This window comes from Passer montanus, unplaced genomic scaffold (assembly GCF_014805655.1).
Source record: "Passer montanus isolate IOZ18808 unplaced genomic scaffold, ASM1480565v1 scaffold40, whole genome shotgun sequence".
Taxonomy (NCBI): Eukaryota; Metazoa; Chordata; class Aves; order Passeriformes; family Passeridae; genus Passer; species Passer montanus.
The window spans coordinates 1,028,989-1,045,114 of record NW_024368819.1 but is presented as its reverse complement, the minus strand read 5'-3'; the positions used below and the strand labels follow the sequence as shown (position 1 = coordinate 1,045,114).

Genomic DNA, 16,126 nt, shown 5'->3' with positions numbered 1-16,126 from the left:
CGGAAAACCATTTACACAGATACAGTGAAGAAAACACAATGTGATGGCAACAAAAGGATACATCAGCTTGAAGATATTGAAACATCAATCTGAACTGAGTAAAACTGCATGAGGGAAGGCTTGACACATACTGCAGTTTAATTTGCAAAGCTATAAATCTTAGAAAATGTTATAAAAAGAATACTCAGAATTTTTAGTATTGTATCAATAGCCAGACTTTCTCTACTTGTGTCTTAAAGGTAGAAATATTTAAATAAAGCAGTTTGGTTTTATTCAGCACAGAAAAGACTTCCCAGAACACTTTAAATTTAGACTTCTTTGTTCACTGTATGATTGTTACAATCACACTCACTCAAAAAGAGGTGAAATTCTAATTAGCATTCACCAAGAAAAGATGGAACCTCCCTTTTAAAACCGTTTCTGAAAGAACTGTGATTATCATGAATTCTAAAAGTGAAGCACTCATATCTGTTTGGCAAAGCCAGAGGGAAGGGTAGGGGTTGTGTGACACGTATGATTGCTCAGGCACAGTAAGAGTGGAGCTGCTGCCCACAGAAAAGGTCCAGGCACACATATGTGCACACTGCTTGTTCAGCAAAATCAGGTCTGAAAGCTCAACGTGACACCGTGAGTTCCCATTTTAAAGAGGGCACACTTCATCATAAGAATTTCCCATGGTCTGGGTCAGCAAACATCTGCCTGAATAAAACACTAAAATCTGATTATAGCTGATTATGGGGATTGTATTCAATGGAAGAACAAAGGCCTGGGGGCCTGCTACAATTTTGAGTATTTCAGTAACATTAAAAGCTTCACTATTTCAAAGTTACTTATTAATTTACCAGCAAGAAGGCTTGAGGTTGTAAGGAAAGTGAGATTTCTGGCCCTGCTCAGCCCATGTGCACCATAACACACCCAGAAGTCTCCCAGAGTAACCAAGGGTGGACAAAATTTGTCCCTTACTAGCAACAGCCAGTCCTTTTACTATTCACCACCAGCATCCAGGCTTTCCATCCCCTTAAGATGGTTCCATTACATACATTGATTTTATCCATACACACCACACCTTGAACTATATATTTGTACTTATTATGCACAAGTGACACTTCTCTGTCATGTTTCAGCTTTCAGAAACCTCTCCCCACCTTAACTTCTTTGCTGGAAAGAATGTTCAGTATAAGGAGTTAAGATCCCACCACTAAAACCCAAGCTAATCAGAGATGATGTTGGCAGAAACACAAGAAGGCTCCGTGGCTGTTCTCTGAAATAATTATTTTTATTTCACATGCTGGTTGCTCATGCTTAAGTCTCTGTTTTTGTACCTCCAAACCCATCAGGATCTGCCTTGTTTACCCTGTACACACAGACCAGAAGGCCTTCAAACAGGGAGAAAAGCCTCATGTTCTGCTCCTCACTCCCCTGGTGCTTCCCCACCAGCTCACACCACCTCACAGCCCATCCTGCCCATCTCTGTGCACTGCTGAAACAAGACAGGTGAATATTCCATGAAAAAGCTGCAAGGCTGACCATTTTAAAAGGCTTCTTAGGGCAGCAAAGAAGAAACTACCCTACAGAAGACCTACCAAGGCTTCTCTAAGCCCATCTATGGCACAGCACAGGAGGAAGATGAGGGCAGAACACTCATTCTGTGAGGTTAACAAGGCAGCAGGTTTCTGCTTCTCTAGGTCCTAATGGGGTCAACCATAAGAGGTACTGGCAGTTCTCACAATGAGGTGAACACAAACAAATTAGGATAAATTTCAGTCTTCCTATAGTCAAGAATAACTCAAGATTATTTTCTTTTCTTTTAAAATTACAGTTCATTGACTTCACCATTAACTGCAAGTCAAGTAAGCATCCTCCTTTTAACAGCTGTTGCTAAAAGCAGTAGTATTATTCTTCCCCCTACAGCACATGATCTAGTTCCCTAAGAACAAGTTTGACTGAAATAAATTTATTTACTGAAGTCAGCATTTTTTCCCCCAGGAGGAAACAAGCTTTGTGTACTGTAAATGCTTTATTAGGGTCCACTCCAGACAACAAGACTGAATCTATGGGCAAAAATGTCCATAATCCTGTTTCCAGTAGGGCAACAGGAAAGGAGACAAGAGACTGCACTGTCACCTGCCACTGTACTCAACATTAGCCACTACCAGCACTGCTGCAGTGACTGCTGATGGGTCAGATGAGCACCCAGCACCAGGACTGGATAACCCCCACACTGAAAATGCAGGTAATGCCTGCTTTCACTGCCACTTTCCCTTGCAATGCAGCTTCTCCCGAGGCAGCTAGAGCAGGAGGTAGCTCCAGGAACAGATGGGGAGCACAGAAACACAGAAATGTATCTAGCAGCTCCCTGCTCCAAAAATACACTGCACAAATGGCCACATGGAAGCACAAACTGACACAAACCCTAGTTCCAGGCACAGGGAAAGAGGCTGGGCAGCCAGCAGCTTTTGCCCTTGCAGATTCTCCAGTGACTAATAAAAGGTGAAGGTATGGATTTTAACCTGCAGCCATAAGGTCTGACCAAAACTCCTCTCTTCTGTCCAGAGGCCCTTTGTCATAACCCATGGAAATAATAGCTGGAGGTTTCCACCCCTGCAAACCTTAGCTGGAATTGCCTGCTGAAACTTTCCAATCCAATGCTGAATTTGCTGGCCAGACAGAAAACTCAGGCATGTTTTAACATCACAAAAAAAACCTTTCCCTCTATGAAACAAAGCTAAAAATAAGGGAGAGGCCCAAGCTTCAAAACCAACAACACAGCAGAAAACTTGTCATAACCACTGGCAGCATGGACCCATCAACCACCCCAGTGTTGCATGCCTGGAGGAAACAGGTGTCCTGGCTCTCTGCAAGAGTGGCAGAGTGTGGCTGTGGGGCACAGGGGGCTGCCACAGCCCCACAGCTTGCAGGTGATGTGTCAGGGGCAGTCCCTCACGCCCAGCTCTCTGTAGGACCCTACTCCAGCTCTCTCCTGGCAGCAGCTGCAGGCTTTCAGCTTTTCTTCCCAGTAAAAAGGGAAAGATGTGTGGAGACAAGAAGGAAAAGTTGCCTTTCGCCACCCACCCCCCAGTCGACAGGACAGTCACAGACTAAAGAAAGCACCATGTCTCCAGCAGCACACGTTTGTTTGTAATTCTAGCACTGTGGGTGATCACACACTCTCAGTCCTCCAGCAAAACATCCCTTGATTACATCAGTGGCTATGAGAATTTAGGGTGTTAAGACTACTCTTGGTGAGCCTTCAGCTAAAAATTTGAAAAAATCTAATCCCATTTAGTACAGGGGAAAAAAGGAATCTGTAAAAAGGAAATAATACTTTTACTGCTTTAAGACTGTCTGTCCCAGTATCTTGAACAGATTTGCAGACACTGGAGCTGAGAGTAGCCATCTACAGGGAAGAAAGTAAACCATTTGGCAGTAAAGACAAAAAAACCCCACCAACAAACGAAAAAATAAAAGCAGAGCTTACAACCCATGAGTCCCTCTTCCGCATACACAAATCCCAAAAAAGCGGGGGAAAGGGGTGTGAAAACACCATTGTATTTTTTAAGAAGTATGTTTCAAAAAGTGTGAACAGTAAACAAAAGCCATCCTAAATATGCCTCAAAACCAAGTAATTCTGTTATAAATTCTTTCAATTTTTGTGGTATGAGAGGAAGTGGTAAAAAATGGGTCAGGCCTTTCTCATTCTTAAAATTTTCTTACATGTCAAAGATTAAGGAATGCAGGGGAATTCACTCACTCAAGAGACACTTACTCCAAGCACTCTATGAGTTAAGATCTGCTCTTGAAGAGAAAAAGATGTTTAAAAATCTTGTTCTCCTGAAATTTTTCACAGCTTTATACAACAATTGCTCAATTTACCTACAGGAAATGACAAACCACTAAATCAGTTTTCCAAGAGACATGACTGATAAAAACCAGGTACAGCTAGAAAACACAGCCAAATAGATTTGCCCACCTGTCAGCATGGCCAGAGCTGTACCTCCAAAGCTATAACCACATCAGGTGTCACCAGGAGCTGTCAAGGTTAAATCCTCTGCTAATAAACCAAAGACAAATCAGGAACAGGTTGGTTTGGAAATGTACAGATCTGAGTTAGATCTCTGCTGCAAAAGAGAACTTTTGACAGCCCTTTTTTGTTCTTTTAAATCTCTTCCTGTGCACTGACATAAACAAAGGGATTCAGAGTTTACTCAATGAGCAGACACAGAAAGTCAAGGAAATTCACAGTACTCACTGAGTGGCAGAGTACAATGTGCTGCCAACTGGATTCAATGATCCAGATTCTCCAGTTACTTCATTCAACACAGCTTTTGGTATTAACAGTACTGGCTATGCAAATACTCTTCCCAAGCACAGCTGGGAGGGGAAAGTTAGTTTATGACACCAGATGTAAAAGCAGAGGCATCACTGCATCAGTCTTAGCTCTAAAGAAAGGTCAGGACAGCTATCATCCTAGGGCATCAGGCAGCAGCATACCTAATGCAAGAGCTGACTTAGGGAATGCCTTTTGTCTGCCTGGCCTAGGTGAAAGGTGATGGGGCTTGTCCCAGCAGGAGCAGATGAATTTACACTCCCAGCAAAGCTGCACCCATCAGAAGCCACATCTCCCACCACAGCAGGCAGTGCCACCCATCCAGCAGCCCCAGACAGCTCTGACCTGTCCTACAGCACCAAGGCAGCACACAGCACTTCTCTGCTGAGAAGAGAAGCCACTGAACATGAAGGCTGACTGCTCATTACAGGTGCTTGTGGAGGTGGCACACAGGAAATGAGCAGCAGTAATACAGGAGCCAAAACTGATGTGGTAGGAGAGAGTCTTAAAATACCCTGGATTGCTCTAATTCAGTTGTTCCTGGAACTAGAAATTATTTTGCCTTTGTGATGTTTGGTCAGCACCGAAGTCATTTTTCAGAACAGATCCATTAGAAATGAAAGGTCAGAGCTGCTTGTGTGCTGTTAAGCTGATACAGCAGCTAACCCAAAACAAAGCCCACTGAACACTGCAGGAGCGTGCACATGAAATAAAACCCAAAACCAGTTTGTGCTAAAATAAATACACAGAGCCACAGAAACTGCAGCTCAGCAGCTGCAGACAGTTAAGCAGCTGCAGAGCCTGGCCACAGCTTTGGAGTAATCCTCAAGAAAGTCTCCGTAAATAATAAATTAGAAACAAAAAGAACCCCTGATAATGACTCTCCACTACAAAGAGAAGTAGTTTGCGAGAATTACTTGTGCACTGCTCATCTTTACAGGTTTGCAGGCAGCTAGAAACTGTAGTTCAGAAGGGCATGCACTTCTGATTCATCTCAAAAGCTTGAGCACTTTGAAGCCCTACGGTGACAGCACAGGGCACTGACTCAAGATCTGGGTGATTTAGCTGAAGCACTCCAAGATGCTCTTGCCTGCAGCTGTGGCTCATCTCACCGCTCTGGCAGATTTTCCTCCCCATTGCATCAGGGCAGCATACGGGAGGTGTGCCTGCTCCTCAGCTGTACTTCACACTCGCCTCACAAATGGGAGCTGAAGTTGATGGCATTTAATACTAACACACCTCACAGCCTCCCTGTCACCCTGCCTCTGCCCCAGGGCAGAGCATGATGCTGCTTAGGGACAGTGACATCCCGCTCCACTTCTGAATCCAGCAAACCTCATGAGTCAGAGCCTTGGACAACAGCAATGTTGGTTATGGTTCTGCTAATTTTAGCTCGTGCTTTACCCACAGTACCCAAATCCCTGCAATGCCTCTCCAGGTGCCAACAGCCACAGCTACCCTGCACCTCAGCTGCCAAAGCACACAGCTTCCAGAGGAGAGGCTCTGGTGCACTCACAGAAACTGTACGCTGCAGAAAGACATTTTTCAAATAAAGACAAGAGGAAGAAAACAAGGACAGCTTTATTTACCCTACTGCTCTGCGCATATCTTAATAGGAACAAAAGTTCATCTGCACAGTTCCTGTGTTTCAGAGTCCACTCCAGGACACACAGGACAGACTTTGTGCCCAAGGTAGCTCAAGGAGTGTCCCACAAGGTAGCAAGCAGCCTGCAAGGGCCAGCTTCTGCCCCAAGGAGTGAAAGCAGAGAGAGGGGCAAGGGAAACAAACACACACTTCACACACACTCCTCAGAGTAAACTGGGAAAGCTTTTAGAAGTAAATAAACACACACACACCCGCCCCCATGTTCTCAGAAAGCCACCCAAGCAGAATGCTTTTACTACCGTGGCTGAAGGGTTTGTTTTATAAGAGTAGTTTCCCCAGATTTAGTCAACCTTACCAGCCTCCTCCTCCTCCTCCTTCTCTCCTTATTCACACTAAGCTGTGAAAGGGACTTCAGCTCTCTCCACCCAATTAAAAACTAATTGAAGCAACAGACTGGCACTATACAGCCTGAGCAGTCTAAGAGATGGCAGATTCAGCTCATATGAGGCCTACACAATGTCATAATATTTCATTTTATTTCACCTCACAGCACAAAAAGAGCTGAAAAGAATATTCACAAGGATCCAACCCTAAAAAAACAAACTGAAATCTTTATTGCAGTTCAAGTCACTGGGTTCAAATGAACAGCACACGTTCTTCACTGCATGTGTGCACCACAGGAGCTGAAAAGAATATTCACAAGGATCCAACCCTAAAAAAACAAACTGAAATCTTTATTGCAGTTCAAGTCACTGGGTTCAAATGAACAGCACACGTTCTTCACTGCATGTGTGCACCATGCCTGCAGCACCATGCCTGCAGGAACAGAGCAAGGTTTTATTTGTTCCAATAGCTCCGTGAGGAAGTTATGCACACAAAGTTTCTCTCTCAAAAAGTAAAGCTATGTTAGAACATAAGTTAGTGTATTTTATTCATTCAAGGAGACATCTTCACCACTCTGACCATTAAAATGAAATATGTCTACACCTGCATATAATCAAATGTTTTCTGCTTTTGCTAATTATTTTTGTTACTGCTAGGACAGGAAACAAAGAATTTCTGAAAAGAAATGTGTCTTTCAGAGAGAAACAAAATTCAGAACAAGTATTTATGCCAAATCTTTCGACCCTACAGATCCTAAACTTTGTGCTTGCAGCTATCAATGCATTCTTTTAGAAATGACAAGAGACACAAACACTCTTAAAACAGTGCTGCAAATAGAAAATGGGTGTGAATGTGCAGCACTGACAACCTGAAAAGTCATCAGCAAGAAAGACTTCATGAACACCTCTACCTTTCCTACAGAAATTTCTTTGCTGCCAATATGCACCCAGCAACTTTGATGAGAAATCCCTAATTTGTGGTCCATGGACCAGACCTAAGGCTGTAAAAAAGGGCTAGGAGGGGAGCTTGGCAAGGTAGAGAAGGAAAGCAGCTGGCATTAAGGAACTGGGATTCATAGACAACCTCCTGACAGAAGTCAGGCAGAGTCCACAGAGGCATATCTAGGTTTCTGCAATGAAGGATTTTCTTTTTGATACAAAGAAGAGAGATCCAAAGTGACAGAAGAGAATTGCTTTTGTGTGTGGACAGTAAATGTGTTTTAATTGACTGCAGAAAGAAAGGGGGAAGACAGCTGTAAGGCAGCTGGTGGTGATTATTTGGAAAGAGTATGTTTGACACATAGTTTAAGCCTTCAAAAAATCCTCAGTCAAAACCAGAAATGAATGGCAAAGAAAATGCTGAAGTGTGTTTGTAAATGGAGATTATTTAGAGTGGAATTAGAACTCAATAAAAAGTATAAGGACAAAGTACAATTTCATTGAGAAGAACAGAAGATAAAACACAGGAGAAATTGCATGGTGCTTTCCTTGCACAAGTTATATATACTACAGTGCACCCATATCACCAGCACCCCAATCTGATCAAAAACTCTGCAGAGCAAGCCCACGACACAACAGCACAGTGCACAGCAAGACTAATTCAAAGAGATTCAATATGATCATCCTTTATAGTCAAATGCATTTAGGTACTCATGAAATCCCCTCTAACAACCATGCAAAGCAAGAAAATTAATTGAGCAATGTGACAGCCTGACCCCATGCAGGCAAACAAGGATTCTACAGCAACCAGCTAAGCCCAGTTCTTGTGGTGGCCTTCAGCACTGAGGGGTTTGCTGGAAAGCAGCAAGCACAAGGCAAACAGATCAGTGTGAACTGTGCAATCTCAAAAAGCTCATTTCTCTCCCAAGCACAATGCATGCCAAATCTTAAGATTCCTGCAGCATCCAGTTATGAAACTACAATAGAAGAGGAAAACAGATGGCTAAAGCCTTTTGAAAAAAAAAAAAATTAAGCCTTACTTCATTTCCAAAAGAGAAATATGTGCATTTGAAAAGAGAGAACCTACTTCAGACCATACCTAATCGATATAAAAATAGGCAACTTGCCTCATGGACATCAAGCCTGTCTTCAGTTAAAGCTTCTGAACATATGAAAAGTTTAACCCTTTTAAACATCATGGCTTACTGTATTTATTAGCAGGATTTAAAAGCAAAGGAGTTCATGTAAGAAATGACAGACATTACAAACATTGTAAAAAAAATAACATATTTCTTTATCTCTAAAGCACCTCCTGAACACAAATCCTGTGTAAAAGCCTCTATGTTTACTCTTTTCCAGCCTTTGTAAGCAGTTAGCATCTGTTTTCAGGTGAGCAGCTTTCTTGTTCATAAAAGCATCCAATGAACAATGCCAGCTTAGGAACGTGGCAGCCTGAACTCTCCAAGTTCAGCCATTCCCTGTGGAAACCAGTCAATATTACATTTGAAGCCTCTATTGAGTTCTTGACTTGTGAGATATCACACAACAATAAGGAAACAAAAAGAAAAAGCCACCTTAAAGAGCTCATGTGTTCAGCAGCAGATGTTTCAGCAGCTCTATAAAACTGCTATCAGAGCTTCAGGGCCAAGTACTGGAACTGACCTCTGGTCCAAAGGAGAAGTTTCCTGAGCCTGGATCTCAGACAAGCCTCGACTCAGCTACCAGCACAGAGGCCTCCAGCAGCTGGGCAGCCCCAGGGTGCACCAGAGATTCTTGCTGGGCTGGCAGCTTGAACCAGGATCAACAGGAGACCTGGGCTTCTTCAAACTGGCAGTACACCCAAAGGCAACCCAAACAGGGCCTGACACCATTGTTCAGGCACCTGGACTGGGTTCCCTGCACAAGTCACAGCATTCCAGCTGCCAGGGATGTTCCTGCCCCCCACAGCAACCCCCTGCCCTGACAGCACAGAGCAGGAAATACAGCTGTTTCTGCAGGAGCCTAGGCAAAATGAATGAGGCTGATTTCTGGTTTTATTCAATGACTCTGCACTGAGGATAAGCACTGAATTAACTCCCTGGTATCACATGTGGTCCTTTCAGGCCAGGGCTGCAGTTCACTGGTGAGGCTGTGTGGAAAATCCTGAGCTGCCCCAGCTTAGTCCAAGGGTAAATGGAGGATGACACACTCCAGCACTTCCAAGCAAGCACCTTTCAAAAAAATCAACTGCTTATATGATTAATGCAAAGTACTATGTTTTTGCAGTAGCAGGAGTCACTAATCCATATTAAAGACCAAGACTGCATCTGTTTATTTATTTATTTTTAATGAAAGGTTCTAAATAAACCAACTGTTCAATTTTTTCAAAGGTACTGAGCAGCCACAATAATTAGGTCTGGGTCAGTGGGAGCTGCCAAAATGCCACAGAAGTGACTCAGTCCTGTTAATTATCTGAAAAATAAGGAGCAGTGACAACACTGGACACTCCATCACAACCTATCTCCCCAAACACACCACCAAGGAAAAGCAATCATTTGTGAGTGGCTGTCTGTAACCATTAGTAGGGACAAAAATTAGAAGTTATAGACAGGAGAAAAAGCAAGGAAAGGTTTCAGACCAATCTGGCCAAATGCTTTGAGACAATATAATCCTTTAAAAAAGTGAAGCAGCAACACTACAGCAGTGGCAGCTTCTCACAGTGCCAGGAGAATGCCAGAAAAAAAAAAAAAACAAACCAGGAGCTATTTTAGACACTAAATTTAAAAACAAACAAACAAACAAAAAAACCCACACCAAAAACTCCAATCAATACAAGTCCAGAGGAAACAGAGTAGTAAAGCTAACCAGAAATTCACCCTACCTTGCACACCATCCACAATCAGTACAAAATATTCTAACACACAAGTCTCTTTCTGAAGAGTCAGACAAATGCAAACCCAACAGAAGACAGCAGTTCACAAAAAGGAACACAGCCTGTTTTGGTCATGCACTCACAGTCCTTGCTCACAGACACTTCTCAGTTCCAGTGTGTTTATGACTGTGTTGTCATTTACTTTAAAATATGAATGGAGCATTCTTTTCCTCCAGAAACACTGCATTGTTAAAATGCCAGTACATTAAAATAACTTACTGCTTACTACATTTCAATCAAACAAACTACAGACTACAGCACTGACACTTTATATATATCGAGTGCTTTCAGCAAGAACAGCATATGGAGTTCATTTCTTGTGTTTTGTTCTCAAACTCTGAGGCAAGACTTAGAAACAGATGAAGCAGTGATCCTTTGGGCATGCACAGAAACTGTATCTTCTCCAAAGTCAGGGAAACACTTAGTTGAAGGCTCTCAAAACACATACATATTTAACCCTTCATTTCTGTAGATGTTTGATTTATGGCAGAAGTGTAATATTTTAGGTTACATGCTTAAAGAACATTTTTTGTTAAGGTTCTCAGAATAACAGGAAGCAGAATCAAAAAGCTTACAGTCAAAGGACTTTATGAGTTATGTTTTTCCCCATTGTGATTTTTCCTAGAATTCATCCACATTTCACCACCATACTGTTCCTTTGTAATAACCAACACAAGCACTGATATTGTCTATGTTTAAACTCAAGAATGTAGAATGAAGGTTCAGAAGGACAACCTTTTTGCAAAAAATTAGTTACATATCTGAGGTTTGGAATGGCTCTCTCACTACTTCACACACAGACATTCTGCTAGGTGGGCACTCTCAGTTATGACTAGCCAATAAGCTGCCTGTTTCTAAAATAATAAGATACTTCACAAGAGAACTTTTGTGTATGACTTTTTCTTTAACCCAGGAAAGGTCAGCTGCAATTCCAATGCAAACATTCTCCTGCAGGATTTATACTTTAGTGCTGAAGCATCCTGCAAATTGTCAGCAACGAGTGAATCAAAATGAAAATGAAACCTAAAACATCCTCGTTAATGCAAACGAAACATAAGAAATAAACCAAACTGCTGAAATAAACCTGATCAACTAAAATTACTGCAGAAAACTCCTTGGCCTCTTTGGGACATCAGGTTTCAAAAGATAATCAGGACAGCTTCTTTCAACTTCTACAATGTTTCCATTTGTAGCTTACTCTGAAAGCAAGTTCAACTCCATAAAAATTCTGTTTCTTAAAGGTCCTAAGCATGAAGACAATTTGCTAAAAAAAATCCAAAACATTTAATCTGACAGTGCTCCTTTAATACAGAGCAGTGCTCAGCCTTCCAGCATATTTGACAGAGATTTCCTACTCCAAGAGATAGAATTTAAATTTGTAGAGGCAATTACTCATAACCAGTGAAAGCAGCCAATGCATGTGCCAAACTTGCCAACAAGAAGAAAGGCCAAGTATTAGAAAGGAGGCTGCAGTTTATTACAAGACAATTTGAACATCTCAGTCCACAAGGTCTGGAAAGTATTTTCTTCATCCCCTGACACTACATGCTCACACTAATGTGAGGAATTATGTCAGTAATATCAATATTCCAAACATATAAAACAGCAGTTAAGTATTTATATAATGGAGATCTTCTGCTGACTACTTAAAAGCTGCTTCTAGTCTTGCCTAGCAGATTTATTTAAGCTCATTTTGCACAGGAAAGAAGACGTGCCAGACTCACACCATTAACTGCTGTCTAGTCAGCTCCAAAGCCATCCAACTGGACCACCACCGAACAGAATTCCTGTCTGATTAAACAAACACCTTAAGGCAATTCCCAAGGACCTGCCTCTTGCCCCTTCCTATTAAAAGATAGAAAGGAAAAATGGAAAAGAAGAAGGAGAAACTTGACCTCCTAAGGTAAGGAAGTCAAAAATCAAAATGGGCATCCAACCCATATGTCCCATGACCACCATGTCCAGGACTGATCTCCAATGCACCCGTCAAACAATTCCAGTGTCAGCAGACAACCCTCAGCATCACCACACTGAATTGGCAGTTGGAAAAGACCTCATGGGAAACATTTAAAAAAAAACAACAATAAAAACCAAACAAAAAGCCCCACTAAAAATACAAAACTGACAACCAAAACCACACCAAGTCACAGATGCGAGCTGACAAATGTACCCTCCCCTGCAAGGTAAAAACAATGCCTGCCTAGAAAATCAATAGCACAGAACAAATCCAGCAGGTCCAGGGTAACCATGCAGCAAAGCCAGCACCCACTGAGGAAGACAAGCAGCTCATGCAGCTGCTTCTGCAATGGGCTGGCAAGAGAAGCTGAGGGGATGCAAGAGCATGCACCTACCACACAATACACAGTGAGCAACATCCTTCCTATTTCAGCATCAGCAACTTACTCCACTATTTTTTTACAGCAACATGAGCTGCTTCTTACCATTTTTTGGTGCACTCAACCATCAATTCCTGGTAAGAGGCCACAAACTGGAACTTGGATGCATGTTTCCCAACACGCTGCAGTCTTTTCCAAACTGAAGCCATGGTGGTGAGAAATACCAGTCCTCTTACACAGCAGCAACTGCGTGAATCCCAGCGGAGGTTTAAAGAGCGTGTGTGCTTGATACAGGTTTATATACAGACACAGTAAAAAGAGTGGGGGAGAAACTTGACAGGATGTCTACAATTCATATTCTGCCTGTCCCCTCCTCAGGGTAAATCCCAGTCTAGCGGAATGGCTCGTCACTGGCCAGGAGCAGCATGCAGTAGCAGTAGGCAGGTAATGGAGAGGAAGTTCTCTCATGGAATCATCATTCTTCACACAGCAGATGAAGGGAAGACTGCAGGACTGGAAGACAAATAAGAGAGGGAGAAGAGACAGCATTGGTTAATACACTTCTCACTAAGTGCTGCAATTGCACGTGATCTCGTACCTTTCAAAGAACTACAAGCAACCACAAGAACACAGCCCTTTCCTGCTGTCATCTACACACCCCCCCAACCCCAATTAAATAAATAAATAAAAATACTGCAGCAATTTCAGGAATTCAAACCACGAGACTGTTCAGAAACATATCAACATATCCTATTATCAGCAGCATCACAACTGGCAACAACAACAAAAAAGGGCAGCTCAGGGCCACACCGAATCCTCGTGAAGCATCTCCGGGAAGCAGCGCAAAGTGGCTGAGGTGCTGCCAACATGCACCCAGAGGGAGGGACACCGGGAGATGAAGTTCTTTGTCTTGATGACAAAAGGTGTAACAGTTGTTTCCTCTAACACACCTCCCGCTTCCATCTCTCTGTCCAAAGAGAAGGAAAAGCCAAGAAGACAGAAAGGGAGTGTTGCTGCCCAAACGCCTGTGCCAGGGTGAGGAGGAGGATGAGAGAGGAAGGGGCATTTCCCGAGTCCTGGCTACCCAGGATTCCCCATCTTCCTCGCTGCATCATATTGAAATGGAAATGTCTCTCCATCCTGCACTGAGGAATGATCATCAGGGAGGTGAAAAGGGAGAGGAGAAGCCCAGGTGGGGTCTCCTCCCTCGGCAGGAAAGCAGCATCCGCGCTGGGTGCGGGGGGAAAAGCCTCTTCATCAGGAATACAGGGAAGCACAAGCTGGCCGCAGCTGGCGAGAAGTCAGGGCAGGATGGCATCAAAGCTGGCTCGGAGGCTGCCCGAGGTGGAACGGCCCCCGGGAGAGAGGGTCCCCGGGGAGCGCCCCGCTCCGCCTCGGCAGCCCGTGTCACCTCCGCGCCCGGCCCGCCGGGGCAGCGCCCCCCGCCCCTGGCCGCCAGCCGGAGCCGTTTAAAAATTAAAACGCCACCGGCGGGCAGCGAGGAGGGCAGCGGCGGCCTGGGGAAGGGAACGGGCGGCTCCCCGTGCGGCACTCACCTGCCGCCGGCTCCTCGCGGGCGGTCCCGCCGGGCGGGCGCGCTGGCACCACACGGCAGGCGAGAGTCAGCGCTGCCGCTGCCCATTACTGCAGCAGCCCCGCCGCCGGCAGCGCCCCGCGGCTGTCCCCGTCCTCCCGCAGCCTCATGGCGAGCACCGCTCCCCCGCCGCTCTCCGCGCCGGCCGGGCAGACAGCGCGGGTCGCAGCGCGCCTCACGCCGCCACCATCGCCCTCCTGCCGGCGCTGCGCCGCGCCTNCCCCCGCCCCCGCCGCCCGCCGGGGCCCCGCCCCCGTACCACCATTGGCCCCGCCGCGGGCCCTCCGCAGCCCATTGGATGTCGCGCCTGTCAATCATCTCGCGCAGCGGAGGGGGGGAGGCGGTGAGAAGAGGGGGCTTCGCAGACCCTCATCTCCCGCCCCCAGCCCTGCTCTGACTGGCCACAGAGCCCGAGGAGGCGGGTCCTGCTGAGGAGCGGCTACGCGATAGGCCATCGCGCCCGTCTGTCACCGCCCGGCGACTGGCGGCGGCGCTTCCCGAAGGCGCGGGGGGGCGCGGCGCGAGGAGCGGGCTGTCAGGGGAGGGGCGTGGCTCCGCCGCCGCCCCCGGGACCCGCCACCGCCCCGGGGCCGGGAGCGGCGGGAAGGGACGGGACGGAGGGAACCGGGGGGGAAACCAGTGATGCCTCCCGTGAGGCGGCCGCGGGGAGGCTGGAGGGAGCGAGCGGCCGCGGATCGAGGCGGCGGGAGGGGCCGGGCCCGCCGTGGGGAGGGGGCGGCGGAACGGCAGGCCCGAGGCGAGCCCTGCGGCACAGGCCCGGGCTGTGGGGGCTCCGGAGTTCGGGTGCGGCTGGGAAAGCGGCGGGAATGAAACAGCGCGGGCAGGACGATGTTGGTGTGCTGATTTGAGCTGCGGGAGCGGCGGGCAGGCGGCGGGGCTGGGTGTTGTGCGCAGTTCGGTGTTAGCGGGAGAGCGGAGCAGCGAGCGGTGGCGTCCGTGGGATGCGGCCGTGAATCCCCCGCAGCCACGCCGGCAGAACGCTTCTCCTACACTGCAGTGCCATGTGGGGACCCAGGTGCAAACCCTCGGTGCTGGGTTCCAGCATTAATCCAAAATTAACCAGTGGCTTGCTCCGGTTGCTGCTCGTGTTGCCCGTGCCCTCTGGACACCCGCCCAGGTGTGTTTGAGTTTGGGATCCCAAAGCGCCGTTTGCTGTAGGTGAATCCCAGAGTCAGGGCAGTGCTCTCTGCGGGATCTCCGGGAGCTAATCCTAAACCCATCAGCCATCCAAGTCAGAAACTAAGCCATCCATCAAGGGGAAGCACAGGGAAATAAGGAAGATAATGCAGTGGAGCTCTGAGAGCAGCTGTAAAATTGAAGCCTCAGGGCTTTGCAGTCCTCTGTCTTCTTTCCCGTGACAAACCGAATGGAGTCCAAGCCTGATCCACAGTCTGGAAAGCTCCTTATCCCAGTGTTCTCCTCCTTTCCCCTAAGCTGCCTCTTGCTGTTGTGGCATATCACAGAGGCTGCCAGCACTCAGTGGCTGGAGTGAAACGAGAGAAAGAATGAGTGTGTGGATGGCCACAGGCCTAAGCTGAGCTAAGTTACTTCAGAGAGGTTGAATATTTGGGCTATTGAAAAGGTCAGCCCTTTGCTTGTAATGCATTACTCTTCAGCCCTTAGCCCAGCTGCCAGAGGGTGTGCACTTGGAGCTGTCCTGGAAGATTCTCTTTTTTTTTAAGTGTTACACTGAAATGTTGCACAGTTGTACTACTCATACAGATTTTCTTGGAAAATCCTTTTTTCTTTCCCCTGAATATTTTTGAAGTTAAGCAAAAAGATTTGAAGATTTTGTACATTTGTGTTAATGTATCTGTCCCAGTTTTGCAGCTGGTCTATACACACAGAGTAATTCCAACACACTTGAGGGAGACATCACTGGGCTTTTTAAGTGCAGATCACCTGCTTAGCATTTGGGAAATGAGGCCAGGATTTCCAGAGCACATCACACTGAGAACATGCAGGATGGAGCACACAAATGCTTGGTGCTGACTTGGAAAATACCAGAT

The 16,126-nt window shown here is 45.9% G+C and overlaps 1 protein-coding gene across 12 annotated transcripts in view; it reads right to left on the bottom strand.

The window, feature by feature from the left end:
• The window catches only part of EHBP1 (EH domain binding protein 1), a 206,896-nt gene extending 192,565 nt beyond the window's left edge, over window positions 1–14,331 (bottom strand). For 10 of the 12 annotated variants that reach the window (XM_039718885.1, XM_039718889.1, XM_039718890.1 and 7 more), the window contains exons 1-2: window positions 14,059–14,331; window positions 12,608–13,015 (exon numbers count right to left, since the gene is read on the bottom strand). In XM_039718885.1, the coding sequence (XP_039574819.1) occupies window positions 12,608–12,711 (104 nt within the window). In that variant the 5' untranslated portion in view covers window positions 12,712–13,015; window positions 14,059–14,331. Of the gene's footprint in view, window positions 1–12,607; window positions 13,016–14,058 lie in introns of those variants that run through there. The other 2 variants (XM_039718894.1, XM_039718895.1) reach the window with 1 other exon arrangement.
• Window positions 14,332–16,126: the final 1,795 nt, after the last annotated feature.